The 25,111-nt window shown below is 52.7% G+C and overlaps 1 protein-coding gene across 2 annotated transcripts in view; it reads left to right on the forward strand.

Annotated features, from left to right (window-relative positions):
* The window catches only part of VSTM2L (V-set and transmembrane domain containing 2 like), a 41,376-nt gene extending 22,668 nt beyond the window's left edge, over positions 1-18,708 (forward strand). Inside the window, exons 2-4 of one of the 2 annotated variants that reach the window (XM_034946916.3) lie at positions 6,101-6,258; positions 7,996-8,046; positions 18,432-18,708. In XM_034946916.3, coding sequence (XP_034802807.1) covers positions 6,101-6,258; positions 7,996-8,046; positions 18,432-18,704 — 482 coding nt within the window. In that variant the 3' untranslated portion in view covers positions 18,705-18,708. Of the gene's footprint in view, positions 1-6,088; positions 6,259-7,995; positions 8,047-18,431 lie in introns of both variants that reach the window. The other variant, XM_034946915.3, reaches the window with a different exon arrangement.
* Positions 18,709-25,111: the final 6,403 nt, after the last annotated feature.

A 25,111-nucleotide genomic window follows, 5' to 3' on the forward strand; every position in this document is an offset into this window, starting at 1 on the left:
CTGACTGTGAACAGGGAGGCCCAGATTTGTCGTCAGATGCCCAGAGCCTTGAGTTTCCCACTTGTCCTGTGGACACACTGCCTCCTTCACTACCGAGGTCAGAGTCAAAAGGTCCCTGAGGGTGCCTCCCCTAACCCACTGCCCGTAGGCAGCTCCTGGCCAGCTCTGGGGATCAGAGAAGCCCTGGGACCACAGCCCCTCTATGGAGTGGGAGAGCTGGTGGCCACACCCACAACTAACTCGCTTGGCTCCCATGAGGCCTTGAACCTGCTTCTCTCCCTGTCCTCCTACCTGAAGCCCCTCCCTGCTCCCGGCTCTACTACCTAGCCTACTGGGGCTAAGGCGAGGGCAACACCTCCTCCAGGAAGCCTTTCCCGATTGCCTCCAGCTGGGTGAAATGCCTCTGCTGTGCCTGCCCAGGCCTTTGCACTCAGAATGAAACAGACTCCCTACCCTGCCCCACAGGACTCTGCAAGGTTGGCCATTTGAGATTGAGCCCTTTTTTGTTTGTTTTTTGAGATGGAGTTTCGCTCTTGTTTCCCAGGCTGGAGTGCAGTGGCGCAATCTCAGCTCACTGCAACCTCCGCCTCCCAGATTCAAGCAATTCTCCTGCCTCAGCCTAACAAGTAGCTGAGATTACAGGTACCTGCCACCACACCTGGCTAATTTTTGTATTTTTAGTAGAGACGAGGTTTCACCATGTTGGTCAGGCTGGTCTTGAACTCCTGACCTCAAGTGATCCTCCTGCCTCTGCCTCCCAAAGTGCTGGGATTGCAGGCATCTGTCACTGTGCCCTGCCGCAGGACTGAGCCTTTTTAAGAAATATTTAGGGCCAGGCGCGGTGGCTCACACCTGTAATCCCAGCACTGTAATCCCAGCTACTTGGGAGGCTGAGGCAGAAGAATCGCTTGAACCCGGGAGGCAGAGGTTGCAGTGAGCCGAGATCATGCCAGCACTCTAGCCTGGCGAAAGAGCAAGACTCCATCTAAAAAAAGAAAGAAAAAAGAGAAATATTTAGGTTGGCGCAAAAGTAATTGCGGTTTTGACCATTACTTTTCATGGCAAAACTGCAATTACTTTTGCACTAACCTATAGCTCTACCAGCACAAGGCATTTGGACACTCTGGGAAGAGCATGGACTTGGGCGTCACAGAGGGCTGGTTTCAAATCCAGACTCTACTATGTGGCCGTGGAAGGGTTACTCCCTGGCACTGGGCCTTGGCTGCCTGGTCTGAGCCATGCAGACATGTGATGGGGGGACCTGAAGCTGGCAGAGCTCACTCACCACCTGCTAAGACGTCAAACACATGTGGCCACTGAGCCCTGGGAATGGCAGGACTGAAAGGTGCCATGAACATGTAAAATGCACTCCAGTTTTCCGTGACTTAACACAAAAAAGAGTGGAACATGTCTCATTAGTAATTTCTTTTTTCCAAGACGGAGTCTTGCTGTTGCCCAGGCTGGAGTGCAGTGACACAATCTCGGCTCACTGCGCCTCCTCCTCCCGGGTTCAAGTGGCTCTCCTGCCTTAGCCTCCCAAGTAGCTGGGACTACAGGCACATGCCACCACACCCAGCTAATTTTTGTATTTTTAGTAGAGATGAGGTTTTGCCATGTTGGCCAGGCTGGTCTTGAACTCCTGACCTTAGGTGATCTGCCCGCCTCGGTCCCCCAAAATGCTGGGATTACAGGCATGAGCCACCGTGCCCGGCCTCATTAATAATTTTCATTACATGTTCAAATAATTTTTTGATATCTTGGCTTAAATAAAATACATTATTAAAATTAATTAATTTCGCGTGTTTTTTTTTACTTTCCTTTCATGTGGCTCCCAGGAGATGGAATATTCCATGCGCGCCTTGCAGTGTGGCTTGCATTCTGTTTCTGTTGGACAGCGAGGCCCTAGATGGCCACTTCTGGTGTCCCGGTGGAGAAGTGGCCATGTGGCGGGGTCCTCCCCTGTGCTCCTGCCCACCCCAGGCTGCCATGCCATGCCAGGGCCCAGAAGGTGTCTGTTTGGGGATAAGAGGGTCTCTCCTGGCTGAACCCGGGCTGCTGAGTTACCCTATACTAGCCCCTGCCCTCTCTGAGCCTTGCCTTCTGCATGAGTAGGAAGAGCTGGTGGGCCAGAGTCAGGGTTTTCTGTCGGTTGGCAGGGGCGGGGGGGCCGTGGGCAGGAGGAGACTGAGTGGGGATGAATTGGAGGCCTGGCCCTTTCCGAGGAGACCCCAGTGGAGCCTCCACCCAAGGGCGGCCCTCTCTGTTCTCCTCCCACTCATGAGACCCACGCACATTGTCTCCCGTGCCCCCGCCCACCACACATGGTTCCCACCTCACCCGTGTCTGGGAGAAGGAGGCATGCGGTGGCTGAGTCACACTGGCTGGGTCCGAGGGCTGGCTTCAGCCTTTCTTGCTCTGTGTTCTGCATTGAGCAAGTTCCCTGATAGCTCTGGAGCCATTTCCCCACTGGAAGAGGGGAAGTGGAGGCACTCTCTGATTTCCGTGGCTCAGGCAATGGCACCTGGAGAGGCCACAGCCACGTCCCTCCACTGTCTTTTGACCAGCCAGGGTCACACTGGTGGTCATACCAGATCCACCCAGGGTCCTCACCCCTCTCCTTATGTTTGCAAAGGCCCCTAGTGCCCTGGTGCCCTGCTGCTGGGCAGGAGGGATGTGAATCAAGGCAGAATCCGCCATCCTGGGGGAGGGACAAGCAACCCACTAGAATCACCTCTTGGGCTCTTCCCGTGCAGGCTCCTCACTATCTCCTTGTGTTCCGCTCGAGGTGGCAAGTGGGTGTCAGGGAAGACTCCAAGGGCGAGACCTGCCCAGGACTCTCAGGGCAGGGTCCCCCTAGCTCTGGACCCTGCTCCACCACTGCCCAGCCAAGGCTGTTTATTCATCATTCAAAAAGCACTTATTGGCTGGGCGTGGTGGCTTATACCTTACCTGTAATCTCAGCACTTTGGGAGGCCAAGGTGGGGAGATTGCTTAAGCCCAGGAGTTCAAGTCCAGCCTGGGCAAAAAGCAAGACCGTGTCTCTACAAAAAATTTGAAAAACTAATTGGGCATGGCGGCTCGTGCCTGTAGTTCCAGCTACTCGGGGGGCTGAGGTTAGAGGATTGCTTGTGCCCCGGAGGTCAAGGCTGCCGCAAGCCTTGAATGCACCACTGCACTCCAGCCTAGACAAGAGAGCGAGACCCTGTCTCAAAAATAAAATGCATTTATTGAGCACCTGCTATGTGCCAGGCACTGCCGCAGGAGCTGGGAGGGAAGGCTGACAATAAACATACATAAAATAGGCATATTAGCTGTGCTGTCCAATACAGTAGCCATTACCTGCAAGTGGCTATTAACATTTATGTTTACATGAATTAAAATTAAATAAAATTTAAAATTCAGGTCCTCAGTCACATTTCAAGTGCTCAGCAGACACGGGTGACTGCTAGCTACAGTACTAGCTCAGGTACAGGACACCCTCCTCATGGCAGAAAGTCCTGTTGGCCAGTGCTGATGATGGCATTGGAGGGAAGGGTGTTTTGAAGTGCCGGGTTTAAATGAGGTGGTCAGGGCAGGCCTCCCTAAGGAAGCAGACTTTGAGCAGGGTCCTCTGGCAGGGGAGGGAGGGAGCCATGTGAGGGAAGGCAGTTCCAGGGGAGTCTGAGGAAAGGGTGTTCCAGGCAGAGGAATCAGCAGGTGCAAAGGTCTTGAGGTGGAATCTCAACTGGGATGCCCGGGGAAGGAGCTGAAAGGAGGCCACTGTGGCAGGAGTAGGAGCAGGGAGTCAGGCAGAGGCCAACACCGGAGGGAATGGCCTCCCATGGAAGGCCCTGTCAGCCGTCTGGAGTGCAGTGGTGCGTTCAAGGCTTGCTGCAGCCTTGACCTCCTGGGCACGAGCAATCCTTTTAGCTGGGCATGGTGGCTCATACCTATAATCCCAGCACTTTGGGAAGCAGAGGCAGTGAGGACTGTGGCTGTTACTGTGGGTAGGAGGACGCCCTGGGAGAGTGGTGAGTAGAGCAGGGACAGGGATGATTTATGTTTTGTCAAGGTACGTCTGGCTGCTGTGTGAAAATAGCTTGTTGGGGAGGAAGAGTGGAAGTGGGAGGCCTGTGAGGGTTCCCCACTGTTGCAGGTGAGAGAGGATGGCAGCTTGGCCCCAGGAAGGCAGGGGAGGTGGGGAGAAGGGGCCAGATTCTGGAGGTGTCGGGAGGCAGGACCCACAGGGTTCCTTGAAGACTGAATGTGGGAAGGGAGAGTGGAGGGAGGGAGCCCAGGGTGACTAGTTTCTGGGTTGATCCCCTGGAAGGAGGGGGTGGCCCTCACGGTGATGTGGGGGAGGGATCTTCCTTCCAGGTGCCTGCATTGCCTCTTACTTAGTGGGGATAAGAAGGGTCACAGCTTTGAAGTGGGCTATGTGTGATGACGCCCCACACCATCCCTCACAAATGTTCAGGAACTCAGACATTTATTCCTATTAACTAACCAGGCCTTGTTTACAGAACAGCGACTGGGACTTCCAAGCCTCAGCAAGCGGGGAGCCTCCATGAGCTGCTTTCTAAACCCTTGACCTTGAGGATTAGGGACATCTCAAACTTGCTCTCAGCCCAGAAACCCACTGTTCAAGTAGGGCTGCACATGGAAACCCCATGAGCAGAGGAGAAACGGCAGAAGTTTCCAGATGGAGTCGTTTGTCAATTCGCATCACCTTCAGTATCCTGGGGACAGGGGGATGAGAGAGGTGGCCCCAGAGCAGGGGCCTGAATCTAGGATTTCACCTCCTAGCCCAGGACTCCCTGTTCCTCCTTCCCTAAGCTGAGCTGGGGCGGTGAGGACTCCCGGGGCTGGGAATCTGCCCTCTGGGCCAGGGGACCCTGTTAGGTTGCAGCAGCCAGGAGGGACAGGGTGGGGGCCAGGGGATTGACAGCCACAATGTTCCTGGGTGACCTGCACGTTGCCAGGCGTCTTTCCAGGGCGATAATCTCTCTTGAGAAGAGGAAAGAATTCTAATTACATCTCAGGACAATATTTGTTTGGGGAGACGGGAGACAGAACATATGGTGGGGAGGGGCGCTGGGCCACATGAAGTGGGGATGTTTTCTCATTTACCTGGTGGGATGGAGGATGACGGATGGGGCAGGGCTCCTGCTGGGCCAGGGGAACCGTATGCCCTGGGCTGTGGTGGAGAGCTGGGCTCTGCATGGGGCAGGAGGCAGGAGTGGCTCCCACCTCACCCTGGGTGCCCTGAGATGGTGGAGAATTCCGTACCCATTCCATCCGCCGAGCAGCTACTCTGCGCCAGCAACTGCCAGCGGCAGGAGCTCTGTGTCCCTGTCCTCCTGGAGCTGCCGCAGGCAACAGGGCAGGGCAGGAGGTGGGGGACCTTCTCGGGATCCTCAAGGAGGACCTTTCGGGGGGTGACATTTGAGCTGAGCTTTGCCAGATCTGAAGGAGCCAGCCGGGCAAAGAGGGGTGGAGGGAAGGGCATTCCGGAAGGAGAACAGCCAGAGCAAGAGTGAGGCCAGAAAGGGAGGTGTGTCCACAGGACAGGGAGGAAGCCAGGGGAATGGGTGCTGATCCCCATACCTGGGGTCCCAGGGGAGGGTTCTAAGCAGGGGAGAGGCCACATCTGATTTGGTTTTGCAAAGATGGCGCTGGCCGCTGTACATGGATGCTGGAGTAACTCAGGAGGGGAACTGAGCTGGGTTACTGGAAGAACCTGGAAGAGCTGATGGAAGCGGCAGCTCCTTCCTGGCCTTCTTGCTGTCCACATCCAGCCCAGGCCTTCTCTGATCCCTGGCATGTTCTCCCACAGCGCCCGGCTGCTGGTGTGGCTCCAGGGCCGACACCTACTCCCTCATCGCCATCTTATGTTGGCTGCTGCACACATCCTTGGCCTGCCTTGCTGAGCTTCTTGGGTGCCCAGCTGAAGCCAGACCACTCCCACCAGCGGGCTTGCAGGTCACCCCACCCCCTCCACCCATCCCCCACCGTGCAGGGCCAGCTGTTCCTACGTTCTCCACCTCCCTCACCCACTAGCCCCGTGGTTTCCTGAGCCCCGCCATTCTTCCCCCTGTTTCTTGCACAGCCCTGTTCACAGAGACACCCCATGACATGACAGCACGGACGGGCGAGGACGTGGAGATGGCCTGCTCCTTCCGCGGCAGCGGCTCCCCCTCCTACTCGCTGGAGATCCAGTGGTGGTATGTACGGAGCCACCGGGACTGGACCGACAAGCAGGCGTGGGCCTCGAACCAGGTAATGCCCCTGGGGAGATGCCCAAGCTGGGCTGGGGAAGTCCTGGTCCCTGGGGTAGGGGTATTTCTCTGCCCCTCTTCTCCTCTGAGGGATATGGGCTCCAACGCTGTTCTCCACACCACACAGCTGTCTCCCTCCCTTCTTCCGCCTGGGGTGGGGGTTTTAGGTGATCATGGAGGCTTATTTGGGGGAACGGGCAGGAGGCAGAGCTAGGCTGAGCACTTGAAATGGCCACAGCAAGAAGGGCCTTCCAGGGCACAGAGGGCCTCCCTTCAGGGTACAGGTGAGGAAACTGAGGCCAGAGGGACAAGCTGGCTTCAGGTTATGGAGCAAGGTGGGTCTTGTGACTCACTTCCCACCACTTCTCCAGGCCACACGGACAGCCTTTTTATAAAGAGCTCTGCAAATGCTGAGTTCATTCACTGGCACACACGCATACGTGCACCAGGCTCCCAACACACCCTTGGCTGCACATGTGCTCACCCCTCTACACGTGCATGCTCGTATGTACACACCTGTAGAGCAGATACTGTGGGGGCTCTGCCACATGCCCGGTGTGCAGCGTGCCCTGGTACCAGCCAACTGCCAGCTCCTCTGGCTCTGCTTGAGGGTTTTCTCTGGACACAAGAGCCTGCTGGCCAGCAAGGCAAGCAGGAGGAGCAGGGGACTCAATAGGCAGGAGCAGCCCCCACCAATGACCCGCAAAGTTGGAGGATGAATGCCTCAGCTCCCTCGCCCTTAGCTGGGACAACCGAAGCATATTCTTCACTGTTTCGCCAAGTGCCCAGTGGGACGAAGCTCCAATTGCCTACTGTGGTAACTAACCAACAACATACCCCCCATTATTAACTTTCTTCCCTTTTTCTTCTCACTCACCTTCTCCCCTACTTGTGTTTCCTGGGATCACCTCCCAAATAAACTACTTGACCTTTGTCTCAAGGTCAGCTCTTGGAGGAACCCCATCTGAATCATTTGCATCCTTACACGTATGTATACACTAATGAACACGCAAACATAGAGATCTGCCCACCTATTCATATATGAACACATATATCTGCACACATTCACAAACACACATTGGCACATCATACACTCCCCATGTTCATGAAAGAGTGTCTCACATGTGCCCAAGGGCATATCAAACTTTGTCTTGCTCCTGGGGGTGTCAGCTCCCCGACACTTCCAGCCCTGCCACATGCAGGCTTAGAGGACTTCAGTGGCCAGAGAAAGCCCTTAGGCAAATCGTTGCAGGTATCTGCGGTTGGAAGCTTCCAGGGTCAGTTTGCAAAGGTGGGGAATGTGGGCAGGGTTCCCACAGCATCTGCACAGACGTTCACATGGGTGACACACCTGAAGGTACAAACACACTCTCAGATAGAGTGACTCAAGGGTACAAACATGCTCCTAGCAACGTACCAAGCCAATGCTTAGATTTCTGCCTGTTCACACTCCCTCCAATATATACCAAAGCACCCTTGTGTATCTAAATGCACAAATGTGGTCAGTTTTCTACATACCTCCATTATCTTCTTTTGCTCTGACCTCCCCTCCTCCCCTGAGTGGATACAGAAAGGGACCCCAACTCCAGACTCCATGGCCCCCGAGCCTCATCTGCTGTCGTGAGAATCTTAGCGGTTGTCCGTATCCCTATAATGTGTCTCCCCACACTGCCACCCCACCCCCACCCTGTGCTAACACCTTGTCTCTGCTCTCTCCGCCCCTCCCCGCTCCCAACAGCTAAAAGCATCTCAGCAGGAAGACGCAGGGAAGGAGGCAACCAAAATAAGTGTGAGTTTTGATAATGACTTCTCGAAAGGGCTCTAATGGAGGGCACAGCTGTGACTTAAAAAAAAAATTGGGGTCCAGTTCAGCAGGGAACTTGGGCAAGAAGATGGAAGAGAAGAAAAAGAGAAGGGAAAAAAATGGCCTTGCTCTGTTTTTTAAAAGCCGGAGATTTTTCAAGTTCATTCAATGATGGGCACAAAAAATGACAGGGGAGAGAAGATGCATTTGCTCCTGTCAGGGCCAAGGCTGTGTGCATCCTGGTGCCTTCGTGCTTGTTTCAGCAGCATTTTTTATTTGGGGAACCAATGAGGTCTGATGAGCCTGAGCCAGCTTTTTTTGGCCTATCATGACTGAGTGTTATGCCATCTCAGGGTCACTTGGTGATCTGGCCCCGGGGACGGGGTGGGGGCACCCTAGGCAAAGGATTTCAGGACTGGCCAGGCCTTCTTATTTATTGACTCATTTGTTAATAGCCACACTCTGTAAGAAGGGCCAAGCATTCACCCATTTTGCAGGTGGGGCAGCTGAGGCTCAGGAGGTCAGGGACTTGCCAGAGGTCACGCCAAGGGTGACTGGTGTTGCTGAGCTACCTGGCTTCAGGGCTCAAGCTCTTTGTCACCAGGCTGTGCTGCAGGCCAGTGCAGCTGGGGCCCAGGGGAGTTCAGGGAGTGACGGCTTTTGTGAAGGAGGGGGCACCCAAAACCAGTCCTGGGAGAGGCAGACAGGAGACAGGAGGTGAACTGGGGAGAGAACATGGAGTGGAGGGGACCCGCCCGGGGACACATGTGGCCATGCAACGAGGCAAGGTTTGTGCATGGGGCATGAGGTCAGCTTGGCAGGGGCGTGAGGCCAGCCTGGCAGGAGGCTAGACATCTACCAGCAACACACTCAGAAAAGGCAGGTGCCCGTGGGAGTATGAATGTGCGTGTGTGCGTGCATGCTTGTGTGTTTGTGTGTCCTTGCATGCGCATGGCGGGGAAACCTTTCTAAATTCACCCTTTTTTGCTTGATTCTTCCACAACTTTTCAAGGACTTGTAGGGGAGCTCAGGACCCCAAGGCCAATTTGACAGGGATGAGCAGAGGAGCCGCACCCCCAAACCGAGGTCACCATGTGGAGAATGGGCACAGGGAGTCATTGGGGTGCCATGTCGGGCATCAGAGGTGGCATCATGGAGGCAGAGAGGCCAGGGAGGAGGCTTCTGCAGCCCCTTCAGGCGGGAGGGGGTGGGCAAGAGAGCAAGGATCTTCAAAGCATCATTTGTGCCGTCTGGCCCAGGGCACAGTTGGGGTCTGAAAATTCAAGCCATTTTTATCCAGCTCAGGGTGGCTGTGGGTCCACCCCCCACCCTCTGTCAAGGGCACATCCATATCGAACACCCCGTTTCTGGCCCAAATACCCATCCGTTAAGCCCAGGCAGGTAGATCTGTGTGCATATTAATACCCCGTTCATCACAACCCTTTCTCCTATAATTTTGCCTGGGGTTTAAGGAGCGGCTCTGGCAAAGGAGAGAATAATCTAATTGATTTAGAGGATTAGAATTCCAGGCTGCTGGGTCCCACATGAGGGAAATGCGACGATGCTAATTAGTTAAATAAAATAAATGTGCTCAGCATGAATGTGCAATTACCCCCAGCCCCCCACCCCCAGCGCCTGCAATTCCTGCACCAGCTGGGGCTCCGAGGGTCTGGTTAGGAAATGCAGAAACAGGCATGGGCCAAGCTCCTCGTGCAGTCAGCGCCACAAGAAAAACCATTCCTAATACACAGGTACTCCCTGGATTCCTGCAGTCTGAGGAGGTGGCCCAAACTTTTCTCCATGGCCTTCAGAACTCTGCACAATTGCTCTGCCCACCCTCCAGCCTCACCTCTTGCCTGACCTCAACCCCCTTCCCCTCCCGACCCTGGCAGCCTTTCCACCTTCCCACTCCTTCCCACCTCCAGGCTTTTGCACAGGCTGGTCCGCCTGCCTGCAAAGCTGTTCCTCTCTCTCTTCCCACAGAGCTCAGCTCGGGAAGCGTCCCTTGAACTTGTGACCCAGCTGGTGCCCCTCCCATTTCCCTGCTGGCTGTATTTCTGGTTGTCGTTATCCGCTTGTGTGAGTTTTTGCTTCATGACTGTCTCCCCTAGAGATGAGGGGTGCTGGGACTGAGCCTGCCTGACTCACTGTTGCATTTCCAGAGTCCAGCACAGAGCCTGGCGTGGTGTAGTAGGTACCCAATAAATATTTGTTGAATAATTATCACACACACAGACATACGCCCAGGCCAATGTGTGTGTGAACCCATACACAGATTTTTTTTTTTTTTTTTTTTTTGAGATGGAGTTTCACTGTTGTCATCCAGGCTGGAGTGCAGGGCGAGATCTCGGCTCATTGCAACCTCCGCCTCCTGAGTTCGAGAAATTCTCCTGCTTCAGCTTCCCCAGTAGCTGGGGATATAGGAACAGGTCACCACGCCTAGCTAATTTTTTTTTTTTTTTTTTTTTTGTATTTTTAGTAGAGACAGGGTTTCACCATGTTGACCAGGCTGGTCTCGAACTACTGACCTCAGGTGATCCTCCTGCCTCAGCATCCCAAAGTGTTGGGATTACAGTCATGAGGCACCGCGCCTGGCCGGTGTGGATCCCATGTCTGTTCACATATGCGTACCGGTGACATGACGTGAACGAGTGAAAGAGCTCCTGCGGGGGCCCGGGAAACCCAGACCCTGTGTCTACAGGGAACAGCTGAGCCAGGCAGGGACCTAGGCCTCATATTCCCGTGACTTCTAAAAATCCCGATTTTAGTGGAATGTCTCCTGAGTCTTAACTGTTGGGACCTAATTAGATCTTTTGAAAAACAGTGTCTAAGCCAAATAGTGCAGTCTACAGGCTGGTGGAATCCCAGAATCTCATAGGGAGATCATTTACGTCAGAGGACAGGCATCTGTGATCAAATAATAATGGTCCAAGGTTGAGGGTAAGAAAGTGCTGTCAGCTTTGAGGGGCTTGGTGGGGGGAGGGCTTCGTGAACCTGCCTGGGTGGCCATGTTGGCCTTGTGAAGATTCAGACTCTAAGAGTCGGCTGTGCTGACTGCCAGGCGGGGACTGTGAGGACACAGTGGGGCCAGCACTTAGCAGGAGCTGAGTCCTGGTTCCAGCTCTGCCACCTCCTTGACTCTCCCTTTTCCTCAGTTAGCTGTTGTTGAAGGCATATATGAAAACGCTTTGGAAACTGTAAAGTGCCATGGATTAGGCTATGTGAGTGACAGTGGTTCCTAGGGTGGAAACTTGTTAACGTGAATTTGTGACTCGTAAAACTCCTGTTCCTAGCAAGCGAGCAGGATGTGGGCAAGGGAATTAAAAAAAAAAAAATCAGATGCTGGGCACAGTGCACACCTGTAATCCCAGCGCTTTGGGAAGCCAAGGTGGGCGGATCATCCGAGGTCAGGAGTTCATGACCAGCCTGGCCAACACAGTGAAACCCCGTCTCTACTAAAAATACAAAAATTAGCCAGGTGTGGTGGTGCACGCCTGCAGTCCCAGATACTTGGGAGGCTGAGATGGGAAAATCGCTTGAACCCAGGAGGCAGAGGCTGCAGTGAGCCGAGATCGCACCACTGCTCTCATAAGGAGATCATTTATGTGGGAGGACAGGCATCTGTAATAAAATAATAATGATAATAATAATATAGCAGCTAACATTTATTGAGTGCTTACCATATGTTAGGAGCCATGACGAGCACTTTATATGAATTATCTCGTTTAACTTGGGCCCAGGGAAGGACCCTGGCCTAAAAATATCTCCGTTGGTAACTTGCATCTGCTAAGGATTCCACCATTAGGTGGAATCATTTCCATGGCTCAGGCAAACATTTCTGCTTATTGGCCATTTTTCAAGTTCTGGAAGTTTTTCTTTCGATCTAACTAAAGTCATTTGTGCTAAAATTGAGGTTAATTTCCCCCTTAACCAGTTTTGCAAACCAAGATAGTCCACAACTTCCTAATTTTAAGACGAGGTGAAATTCTCCACACATACCCTCCTTCCTGGGGGACTTCATCACTGTAAATCGCTCATGGTTGGAAGCTGAGTTAAACCAAGATGACTCTGGAAAGACCATGGTCTCACACATACACACTCCTGCCCTCTGGGTGCTCTCAGTCCACTGTGAGAGACGGGTGTTAATCCAATAATCATGCATGATAAAAAATACAATTACAACTGTGACCAAAATGAGGAGAACTGCCATAATGGGGTATCTGATCTAGCCTGGGGGGCCAGGAGGGCTTCCTGGAGGAGGTGCTATTTGAAGTGAGCACTGAGGTGTGGAGGATTTGACAAAGGGTGGGGAACTTGGCTGGGTGTGTGCACTGGAGGAATTGCTAGTGGCCGATGAGGCTGAGGGGCAGGCCGGGATGAGACCTCAAAGGGCCTTGTCAGCCACCGTGGGGACCATCGAAGAGTTTAAGTTAGGGACATTTTGAAAAAATTGGTCTGGCTGTTGTGGAAGAAGAGGCTGGAAGGTTGTGTAGATCTGGGAGGAGGCTGGGGTGATGGCCCGGATGGGAGAAGCCCTGGACCTTGCTTTCGCCAGTGCTGGGGGATGTGGATTCTGGAGAGAAGGGGAAGGGGTCCAAGGTGTTTAGAGGACGTCAGTGGGTTCAGGGGTGGAGTGTGCGGAGTGCAGAAAGAAAACAGAAGTGGTGATTGCAGAGTTTGGCTACAGCAGTAAGGCCTTCTGGGGCCCAGGTCTGGGGAGACCCTGAGTTGGGTTCTGAACATGCTGAGGGGCCAGCGAAGTGCTGGGTGGAGCTGATAGAGGCTGATTGCAGGGCCCAGCCTGGGGCAGGAGCCATCTGACCCCTATTCCTCACCCCAGCACCTTCCCTGGGGCCTCCACCTCTGCCAGGAGGCCATGTGAAGGCAAGGGTTGGCATCATGAGTACAAATCCATTCTTCTGGCTTGGCTGGAAGATGATCCCAGCCTGCCCAATGTGAGCTGGCCTCGGAGTATCCCTGCAGTGCCCGGAAAAGCCTGAGCTGTGGGGCGAGCAGGGAGGAGGCTGAACTTGGCCCTGGCCAGGGTTCGGCCTTATCTCTTTCAGCGTAATTAGGTGCTTAATTGCACTGCTAAGGCCTGTCAATGCCTGTGCGGAGGTGATTATGATTTACAGCTGGGTCGCCATGCGGGGGTCTCCTTTCTTTGTGGGCTCTCCAGTCGCCCTGGAGGGCTGGGCTGAAGGGCTTTCTGCATAATGTGTGGTGGATGAAATCCAACAGGCTGCTCCTGGAGTGGGATATTGGGCCCCCTCCTGTGGGAGAGGCCTCTGATGAGGTTTGGGGCTGGGTTTTCCCAAGACATGGAGGATTGGGGGCCTCGGAAAGACATGAGAAGACCGATCTGTAGTTTATTGTTCAGAAGGCTCCCAGAGGGGTGGGTAAGGTGTGGCCTCTGTCACCAGCTGGGTGGCCTTGAGAAAATCGCTTCACCTCTCTGAGTCTCAGTTTCTTCACCTGCATCATAGGGTTATTGTGAGGTTTAAATAAGAGTGATGAAGCTTGGCTGGGCGCGGTGGCTCACGCTTAGAATCCCAGCACTTTGGGAGGCCGAGGCAGGAGGATTGCTTGAGCCCAGGAGTTCAAGACCAGCTTTGGCAACATAGTGAGACCCCATCTCCACAGAAATATACACAAATTGGCCAGGAGTGGTGGTGCGCACCTGTGGCCACAGCTACTCAGGAGGTCGGAGGGGGTGCTGAAGCGGGAGGATTGCTTGAGCCCAGGAGGCTGTGGCTGCAGTGAGCCATGATCACGCCAGTGCACTCCAGCCTAAGGTGACAGAACGAGACCCTGTCTCAAAAAAAAGAAAAAGAACGAAAGAAAGAAAGGAAGATTGATGAAACTTATCACATCATCTCACAGTGATCAGGCACTTCATAAACATTAGCCACTGGCACTACTGTTGCTGTTATTATTTTTATTAAAAATATCGTATTTGCCTTCTCCAGATTGTGCTTAGAGGCATGGACCACAGGGACTGGGAGGGAGTCGTGTCTGACGTGTGTCCTTGCCCTTCATCCTGTTGGAAGTTCACTCGCTGAGTTGCTTGATTATGGGTTAGGGGTCTAGGTTCTCCGTTAGACTGTCAGCTCGTGCCAGCATTACCAGGATCTGGCTGGCCCATTGTGGTAGGCACTCGCTAAGTGCTTGGTGAATGAACGGACAAATTTAGCCCAAGAAAACCGAGGCCAGAGTGCTGGTGACTTGTCACGGTCAGCGCCTGGCCTCCCATCCCTCCCTGCAGTGCTCCCTGCCCTCCTCCTCTCTGAGAGAGGAAGAGCTCGTGTTCCTGAAGGCCACATCTGTCTCTTGGCAGAGGGGGTGACAGGGAGGAGGGAGCTGGCTGCCTGGGGAGCCGTCCAGGCCTTCGTGGCCCCATCTGGGGGATGGGAGCGGGTGGGCCGAGGGCTGGGCCTCGCTTGGTGCTCCCTCCCTAGGAGCGAGCGCTCCCAGCACTTTGCATTATTACTCCATTAGCGCCTTGTAGGGTTGACAAATGAAGGATAATTAATATCCGTGAGGGAAGCAGATGTTGAGGTAATTCGCTCCCGCTGCGCATTTGCAACAGCATCTCCTAACTCGCCAGAGAGAGCACACAGGACCACAGGGCGGAGGTGATGGAGTCAGAGGGACAGGGTGGGCTCCAGCAGGGCCTGGCGCTAGGGAGGGGGCACCCCCACAGCCAGAGGGGCAGCTGGGAGGGTTTCCCACTGCTTGCCATGGGGAAGTCCTGCCTGGGTCCCACCTCCGTGCCTCTGCCGAAGGCTTTCCCTCCATGTAGGGGATGATGGGCAGCCGGGAAGTCTCAGGATGAGGGAGGAAGATCAGGCTCCCTGCTGCTGGACACTCTCTTCTTCCCTTCCCTGTGGCCCTGCCAGCACTGGTGGCCCTCGGTGAGCCTGTCACACCACTGGAAGGGTGAGAGCGCATGGAGCCTGTTCCCAGTTCCGCCACTCACTGACTCCATGCCTCTGGGCGAGTCACTTCTTTTGGAGCCTCAGTTTCACCATCTGCAAAGTGGATATCATTATGTGTATTCACCCTGCTATAAAGAACTACCAGAGACTAGGTAATTCACAAAGAAAAGAGGTTAAATTGACTCAACGTTCTGCATGGCTGGGGAGGCCTCAGAAAACTTAGAATTATGGTGTAAGGCTAAAGGGAAGCAAGGCATGTCTTACGTGTTGGCAGGAGAAGAGTGAACGAAGGGGAAACTGCTACTTTTAAACCATCACATCTTGTGAGAACTCACTCACTATCACAAGAACAGCATGGAGAAAACTGTCCCCATGATCCAATCACCTCCCACCAGGCCCCGCCCTCAACACGTGGGGATTACACTTTGAGATGAGATTTGGGTGGGGACACAGAGCCAAACCATATCATCATGTGCATGTGACTTAAAATTAGAAAGCAAGACATCTGAGTACGACTTCAGTTGGAGAAAGAAGGTCATGGGGTGGGTCCCTTCATTCAACAAATGTTGATGATTATTTATGGAGTGCTGGGCTCTGTGATAACCCCTCACATGGACAAAATAAATATTGTCCCTGCTCTCATGGGGGGTACGGTTTAGCCAAGGAGAGAACCCAAAATCAAGTCAACAGACAAATACACGGTTCAAAATGAGAAGACTGCTATGCAGGAAATAGGAGGGAGTGGGGACGGGGTCAATTTCTTGGAGGAGGTGACATTTAGGATGAATGGGAACCAGGCAGGTGAAGATGAACAGGGAACCCCACCCAGGCAGAGGGCCCAGCACGCGCAAAGGCCGTGAGGTCAGCAAGAGTTTCCCATTGGGGTGTTGACGAAAGAGCCCTCCCCAGGGCAGATTGGTAAGACGATTAGAAGTCACACGTGTGAGTGCCCAGCACAGGCTCAGAAACATCTGCAGGCTGCATGCAGAGGGCGTGCTTTTTCATCCTGGCCCCCTCACTGCAGGGGTGACCAGCAGGGGCATCCCACCTGGAGCCAGAAGTTGGGCTTCCCTCTCTAGGAGCTGGGGCTTGGCAGGAACAGGCCAGCTCATTGTCCCTCCAGAAGAGACGGACCAGTAGTCCACAGGTCTGAGGCCCACTCACCTGAGCCTACAAAGCTGTCTGGGAAGAAGGTCAGTGGCTGGCAGCTGAGAATTGATCTCCACTGTTCTGTCCAGGCAGGACAGGGGCTGCAGGAAGGTTTTTTTTTTTTCTAAGAAGAAGGGGCCAGGAAATGAAAGAAGCCCCCTCCCACCACCACCACCCCTCTCCATAGGCCCAACTCCTTTTTTTTTTTTAAATCTTTTATTTTGAGTTATAGTCTCAGGAAAAGTTTCAAAAATAGGTCATTAAGTCTCCTGTACCCATCAGCCAGTTTCCCCAGTGGTGTATCTTATGTAACTGTCCGTCTGCTTTTTCTTTTTTAATTGAAAAAACACCCACAGCAACTTTATATTCAGGGCAGATTTATTCATAAGAGCTTTAATCTGGAAATCACACAAATGTCCATCGATGGTGATCACATAAACAAATCGTGCAGTATGCATGTGATGGAATACTATACAGCAATGAAAAAGAACAAATGGATGGCTGGGCATGGTGGCTCACACTTATAATCCTGGCACTTCGGGAGGCTGAGGTGGGTTGATCACTTGAGGCCAGGAGTTTGGGACCAGCCTGGCCAACATGGTGAAACCCCATTTCTACTAAAAATACAAAAATTAGCTGAGCATGGTGGCGGGTGCCTGTAATCCCAGCTACTGGGGAGGCTGAGGCATGAGAACTGCTTGAACCCAGGAGGTGGAGGTTGCAGTGAGCTAAGATCGTGCCACTGCACTCCAGCCTGGGTAACAGAGACTCTGTCTCAAACAAACAAACAAATAGATGCAGGCAGCAACATGGAGAAATCTCACCGATAACAGGTTGTGTCGAAAAAGCCAGGCACAGGAAAGAAGCCACCCATACAAGAGTTCCAAAACAGAAAAAAACGAATCTATGGTGATAGAAGTCAGTCAGAAAGCGGGGGACCCCAGAGGGGGAGTATTGCTCAGTGAAGGGTGTGCTCTAGGGGGTCACGAATGTTCCGTGCTTTGCTCTGGATGGTGGTTACACAGGTGTACACACAGGAAATATTTCCTCAGGCTGTGTGCACTTTACTCTACATAAGTAATACTCCCATTTTAAAATAGAGATGTAAAAACCCAACCAAATAAAACAAAAAGTCAAAGTACAAAGACGAATATAACAAACATCCTTGCTCCCCCCAAGTGGAGTGAATAGTTATTAGCATCCTGATATATTTGTCGTCAGCCTTTATATTGTTTTGTTTTGTTTTTTATTATGTTATTTTATTTTATTTATTTATTTTTTTGAGACGGAGTCTCGCGCTGTCGCCCAGGCTGGAGTGCAGTGGTGCGATCTCAGCTCACTGCAACCTCCGCCTCCTGGGTTGTTCAAGTGATTTTCGTGCCTCAGTCTCACGAGTAGCTGGGATTACCGGCATGCACCACCACACCCCCGGCTAGTTTTTGTATTTTTAGTAGAGACGGGGTTTCCCCATGTTGCCCAGGCAACATGCCCAGGTCTCAAACTCCTGACTTCAAGTGATCTGCCTCCCTCGGCCTCCCAAAGTGCTGGGATTCCAGGCATGAGCCACCGCACTTGGCCTGGTTTGGTTTTTAAAAGACCGGTCTCACTCTGTCACCTAGGCTGGAGTGCAGTGGTGCAATCACGGCTCACTGCAAGCCTCAAACTCCTGGGCTCAAACAGTCCTCGCACCTCAGTCTCCTGAGTAGCTGGGACTGCAGGCCCCTCTATTTTTTTTTTTTTTTTTTTTTTTTAGGAAATGTAAACTTTCAGACTAAACGAAGACTTTGCTTTGTAGTCTACACCAGGTCCACTTCCTCCCCTGTGTTCTGCCCCAGAGTCTACCACTGCTGTGAGGAGGCCCTGGTGTTCCCTCCTGTCTATTTTAAACTTCCACACCCGGAAGACCCCAAAACCAGTATAGAGTAGGTGTCTGTGTTTGTTTACATAAATGGCATCCCCTGGGGGTGGGCAGCAGTGAGAGCTTTCCCTCTGCTGTTTGCCACTGAGCTCACGTGCCTAGTTCTAGCTCCGTCTTTCGGACCGCTCTGCAGTGCTTCATGCAGGGAACCGGCCACTGCTTAGTTAATGCGGTCTGTTGGTGGACATGGCAGTTGCTTTTACTTTTTTGCTATTTAACTCACTCTTGTGCAAACCTCGGTGGGCCCTTGTGGGAGTGTTTCTGGGGCTCCCGTCCTAGCATGCGATCTTGGGACCCCCCCCCCCACTCTTCTTCTCCCCCGCTGTCACTGGATGGACAAGTCACGGTCTCTCTGTCACCCCCAGGTGGTCAAGGTGGTGGGCAGCAACATCTCCCACAAGCTGCGCCTGTCCCGGGTGAAGCCCACGGACGAAGGCACCTACGAGTGCCGCGTCATCGACTTCAGCGACGGCAAGGCCCGGCACCACAAGGTCAAGGCCTACCTGCGGGTGCAGCCAGGGGAGAACTCCGTCCTGCATCTGCCCGAAGCCCCTCCCGCCGCGCCCGCCCCGCCGCCCCCCAAGCCAGGCAAGGAGCTGAGGAAGCGCTCGGTGGACCAGGAGGCCTGCAGCCTCTAGACTGATGCCCCTGCCCCCGCCCATCCGCCCCCACGCTGTACAGAGTGCATGAGGAGCCGCCAGACCACCGGGGACGGACTGCCTGCGTCCAGCCGCGCCCCATCCCCGAGGCCGCCTGTGGCCACCATGTCGGCCCTCTTTCCACCACCCCTTGCTCAGCATGTAAGCCCCACCCACCCCTGCCCTTTCAGACCCCTGCGGTGACCTGGCTCGGAGAAGGTGGCCCTGGGCACCAAGGGGCCAACCGCCCTGAACACTGGGGCAGGGACCATGCTGGGGCCCGGGGCCACCCCCTTCCTGTCACCAGCTTCTGTGGAGTCCAGTGTTTTGCTTTGCTTGCTTGTCCCCCATCCTGTCCTGAGCCGGGGCCCCCCAGCCTCGCCTCCCTCCTCCTACCATCCCTCACTTGGACCTGGGGGTGTGGACAGTGACCCCTCCCTGAATATGGACTTGAATCTTCTGAGCAGAACTAGGGCCTCTCCCCTGGTGAAGACCCAGGGAACCCAGGAGGGCCCTTCTGGGGCAGTGGCTCTGCAGGGTCACTCATGGAGGCCTAGGGGAACAGCGAGATGCCCCACCACCTCCTGGCGAGTCCTTCCTGTTCAGCTCCCTGTGCGACCCTCCAGGGATGCAGGGGATCCAGGATTCTCTGCCCTGTCACACGGCGAGTCAGAAGGGAGGGGCCTTTCCCTCGGACCCATGGCCCCAGGCAGAGTTTTGCACCAGCAGGACCCCTTTGAGGGCCTTCAAGGCTCTCCCAGGAGTCCCCCTCTGCCGGCCCCCCAATGCCCCAGCTCCCTCTTGGGTCCTGTGCCAAGTCCACCCCAGGGCCTGGGGCTGTTGGGAGCCAAGGGCCCCCTGGTACTCAGTTCCCTCACGATTCCCGGTCACGGGCACACCTGCCCCCTGGTTATTTGTAAATATTTCTATTGGACCCAATTCTCCTCGGAATTGGCTGGCACCTCTGGCTGCCGCAGCTCAGTGATGATGTGGGGGAGGTGGGAGAGGCCGAGGGCTTTGCCTAGGGGTGGGTTGCCCTGTATACATGATCCAGTCCGTGACTACCAGCCAACCTGAATAAAGCGGTTTTAAAAAAAACCTCTGGGCAGTGTCTTTCTGGGGCATTTGTGCCTGGGGGTGGTGTGTGGGGTGGAGGCAGGAGAGCAGGTGGCTAGCTCACACCCACGCCTCACTCAGCATCTTTCTCCTGCTTTGCACCCCAAGCAGCGCCTGGCTTCGCAGTGCAGAGCACAGGACCGGTGGGGGCAGAGGGAGAGGGTGGGAGACAACCAACTTTTGTTCAGCTCCAATCCTGTTACCAGGCACTCGAATTATTCTTTGCTTCTGAGATAATCACCTACAGAGAAGACTGCATAAAACATGTTTACACAGTTTTGTAAATAATGTAAAGCAAATACTTGTGTAGCCACTACCTACCAAACATAGCACCCCAAAAGAGAACCTCCCCAAGCCTGATGTGTCATTTCCATCTATCCCTTCTCCTCCCTCTTAGAGGCAGCCACTGTCCCCACAGTTAAGGTAATCTCATTCTTTTTTTTGTTTTGTTTTTGAGACAGAGTTTCGCTCTGCAACCCAAGCTGGAGTGCAGTGGTGCAGTCTCGGTTCACTGCAACCTCCATCTCCTGGGTTCAAGTGATTCTCCTGCCTCAGCCTCCCGAGTAGCTGGAACTATAGGCATGTGCCACCACACCTGGCTAATTTTTTTGTATTTTTATTAGAGCCAGGGTTTCGCCACATTAGCCAGGATGGTCTCAATCTCCTGACGTCGTGATCTGCCCGCCTCAGCCTCCCAAAGTGCTGGGATTACAGGCGTGAGCCACTGTGCCCAGCAGTTTTTTTTTTTTTTTTTTTTTTTTTTTGTATTTTTAGTAGAACCAGGGTTTCGCCATGTTGGTCAGGCTGGTCTCAAATTCCTGACCTCAAGTGATTCACCTGCCTCGGCCTCCCAAAGTGCTGGGATTACAGGTGTGAGCCACTGTGCCCAGCTGATAATCCCATTCTTAATGTTCTTTTTGTAGTCTTACTACCTATGTTTATGTCATTGTGTTTATTTTTTATTTTAAGTTCCGGGGTGCATGTGCAGGATGTGCAGGTGTGTTATATAGGTGAATGTGTGCCATGGTGGCTTACTGCACCTATCAACCCATCACCTAGGTGTTAAGCTTGGCATGCATGAGCTATTTTCCCACTGTTCTCCCCCTCCTCTGCCCTCCCCTGTGTATGTCATTTTAAACAATGTATGTGAGTTTCCTCCATTGTCTGACCTGCATATGCACAGAATCATACTGTATTTCTCATGTCTTATATTTGTGAGATTCATCTGTGTTGCTGCATGTGTCTGTAATTTGTTCACCTTTATTGCTGTATAATATTTCACTGTATGACTATCTCACCATCTATCAACTTACTTATCCATTGTATTGCTGACAAGAATTGGAGTGTGTTCCCGACTGGGTACTATGACTTACCAACAACACTGCTGTGAGCACACTGGTCGGGATCTCCTGGTGCACATGAGCCTGAGATTCTCCTAGTGGATTTATCAGGTCAGAGGCTTAGGCACTTTACTTTGGGATCTCATTTTCTCTTATGAGGTATCAACAACCCCTTATTCCAGTTGAGGAAACAGGCTCAGAGAGGTTAAGTAGCTTGCCCAAAGTCACAGAGTTGTTGAACTCAGACCTCCCTTAGCCGTAAAGTCTGTTTGTCTTGTTTCTGCCAGGTCTGGACCACCTCCCCGGTCCCTGCCATCCCATACTACACCCTGGGCTCTTGACTCCCCTTGGCTTATTCCAGCCGAGTGTCCCACCCACTATGGTCCTGCTGAGAATCTGCCTGAGGATGTGTCCACCTGGGGCTCTCAGGTCAAGCCCTCATAGCCAGAGTAGCCATCTGGTCCTTGCTCTGCAACATGCAGAAACCACAGGCACCCCTTGGAGATTGGGAACTGTTGAAATGATGATTGACCTTGGCCCTGGGCCCCGTGTCCCGGCCCTGTGCTGATCACCACAGTAGCCCTGAAGCAGGCCTTGCATCCTCTGTCTTCAGATGAGGACAATGAGGTTCAGAGAAGGGTGGGCTGGAGAATAGATGGATAGATAGATGATGGATGGATGAGGACATGAATAATAACCAGGCTATGAAGTAGTCAGGACTCTGCTCCTGCAGCAGAATCCAGGTATGCCAGGGATAGATGGTCTTATGATCTGTGGTCCTCTCAGGCCACTGGCTAGCCTGAACTCAATGAATATGGTCTCTTCCAGAAATCTCCACGTACAAGGCTGGTTCTGGAAGGCCCAGGTCCCTCTAGGAGGGTGTGGGAGGATCTATGTCATGCTAGAGTGATAACGATACTCACCAGCCCTGAGCACCTCCTATGCACCAGGCACTAGTGAAGGGCTTTCCACAGGAAGTTCTGATATTCCACAGGGTCTCATCCAACCCTCCCAAGGGTCTTTGTCCCATCCCTGGCCATTTTACTCCCATAGAGGGGTCCCCCCAACCTCCTTAGAGGGATTTTTCTTGTTCCACTGGGAAGACAGACAAAAGAAGAAGAAGGTGCCTGGGTTAGAATCCTGCTTCTGCCCATCTTTGCCCCATGGCCGCAGGCAGGGCTCTTCACCTCTCTGAGCCTCAGTTCCCTGTTCTGTACCATGGGGATGCTCCTGGGGAAGTGCAAATCAAAACCACAATGTGTTACCACTTCACACACATGAGGACGGCTGGAATAAAAAAGACAAACACTAACAAATACTGGCGAGGATGTGGAGACATTGGAACTCTCATGCACTGCTGGTGGGAATATAAAAGGATGTAGCTGCTTTGGAAAACAGTCTGGCGCTCCTCTCAAGGTTAATCATAGAGTTACCAAGTGACCGAGCAATTCTGCTCCTAGGTATCAGCCCAAGAGGACTGAAGACACATGACCGCATAAAAACCCGTGCCTGAATGTTTATAGCAGCATTATCCATAATAGCCAAGAAATGGAAACAACCCCCATGTCCATCAAATAATGGATGGCTAAATAAAATGTGGTATATCAGCCTGGGTGTAGTAGCTCACGCCTGTAATCCCAGCACTTTGGGAGGCCGAGGCGGGCGGATCACGAGGTCAGGAGATCAAGACTACCCTGGCCAACATGGTGAAACTCTGTTGCTACTAAAAATACAAAAATTAGCCGGATGTGGTGGTGCACACCTGTAATCCCAGCTACTCAGAAGGAGAAGAATTGCTGAGGCTGAGGCAAGAGAGGGAGGCTGAGGCAGGAGAATCGCTTGAACCAGGGAGTTGGAGGTTGCAGTGAGCCAAGATCACCCCCACTGCACTCCAGCCTGGAGACAGAGTGAGACTCCGTCTCAAAAAAAAAAAAAAAAAAAAAAAAAAGTGGTATATCCAGACGATGGAATATTATCTGGCAATAAAAAGGAGTGACATTCTGACACTACATGCTACACTGTGGCTGAGCCTTGAAAACACGGTGCTAAGCAAAAGCAACCAGACACAAAAGGCCACATATTGTGTGATTCCATTTATATGAAATGCCCAGAATAGGCAAATCCACAGAGATGGAAATCACATTGGTAATTGCCTGGGACTAGGGGAGAGGAGAGTGGGAAGTGACTGCTAATGGGTGTGAGTTTCTTTTGGGGGTGATGGAAATGTTCTAAAATTGATTGTGGTGATGGTTGCACAACTGTGTGAATATAGAAAAAGCCATTGAACGCACACTCTAAGTGGGTGAACTGTGTGGGACGTGAATGATATCCAAATAAAGATTCTAAATGAAACAAGATGCTCCTGACCACAGTGCCCACATCGGGCATAGGGAGACGCTTTGGAAATTCTGGCTTCTATTAACCTTGCTGTGATCTTTACGTGAAGCCAGAGCGAAGTCTGCCTGTCCTCAAGGCGCAGCTGGTGGGAGTGGAGATGGGAGCGGTAGAGAAACATGAGGCTGGAGGAGGGAATTCCTTTTTTGTTTTGTTTTTGAGACGGAGTCTTGCTGCGACACCCAGACTGGACTGGGATGGTGTGATCTTGGCTCACAGCAACCTCCGCTTCCCGGGTTCAAGCGATTCTCCTGCCTCAGCCTCCCGAGTAGCTGGGATTACAGGCACAACTGGCTAATTTTTGTATTTTTAGTAGAGACAGGGTTTCACTCTATTGGCCAGGGTGGTCTCAAACTCCTGACCTCAAGTAATCCACCCACCTTGGCTTTCCAAGTGCTGGGATTACAGGTGTAAGCCACCGCACCTGGCTGGGGGAAGGAATTTCTTAAAGGGAGTCCCCAGGCCCTATTCAGAAGGCTCAGAAAAACCTCAGTGCACCTCCAGAGTAGCTGTGGGTCGCTTTCCCCTTTGTGCCCAGCATAAGAATAGCATGGGCCGGGGGTGCTTGTTTTAAGTTCAGATGTCCAGACCCCATCTTGGCCTTCAGACTCCCACCTGCCAGCACCTATAGTTAACTAGTGGCCCTCAAGATGACAATACATCTTGGTGATGGTTCCACGTGGAATTTTTAATTGCTATAGAATATTCCATTTTATTAGGCTGTTCTTGCATTGCCATAAAGAAATACTCGAGACTGGATGATTTATAAAAAGAAAAGAGGTTTAATTGGCTCACAGTTTTGCAGGGCTTATAAGCATAGCACCAACATCATCTTGGTTTCTGGTGAGGGGCTCAGGAAGCTTCCAATCATGGCGGAAGGTGAAGCAGAAGCAGGCACGTCATGTGGCAACAGCAGGAGCAAGAGAGTGAGTGGGGAGGTGCCCACATTTTTAAACACCCAGATTTCACAGGAACTCACCATTGCAAGGACAGCACCAAGCCATTCATAAGGGATGTGCCCCGATGACCCAAACACCTCCCACCTGGCCCCACCTCCCACACTGGGGATGATATTTCGACATGAGATTTGGAAGGGCCAAATGTCCAAACTAATATCACCCATTACATAGATGAATGATGATCCATTTAGCCAGTCCCCAAATAATGAACATTCAGCTTGTTTCCAATCTTGCCCTATTATAAACAATGTTGCAGTGAATTTCGTAGATGATAAATCTGTTCAATATTGCCAAATTACTCTCTACAGATGCAGGGCCAATTTATACTCCTACAAGATATATGTGAGAATGTGCACCTAATCCCTGACTCCCCCAGTCTCTTCAACCCCAGAATCAAACATGTTGGTGCAGTTCTCTGTTGGTTAAAATGGAATCTTTTTTTTTTTTGAGACGGAGTTTCACTCTTGTTGTCCAGGCTGGAGTGCAGTGGCTGGCGTGATCTCAGCTCACCTCAACCTCCACCTCCCTGGTTCAAGTGATTCTCCTGCCTCAACCTCTCAAGTAGCTAGGACTACAGGCATGTGCCACCACGCCTGGC

Source organism: Pan paniscus, chromosome 21, assembly GCF_029289425.2.
Source record: "Pan paniscus chromosome 21, NHGRI_mPanPan1-v2.0_pri, whole genome shotgun sequence".
NCBI lineage: Eukaryota > Metazoa > Chordata > Mammalia > Primates > Hominidae > Pan > Pan paniscus.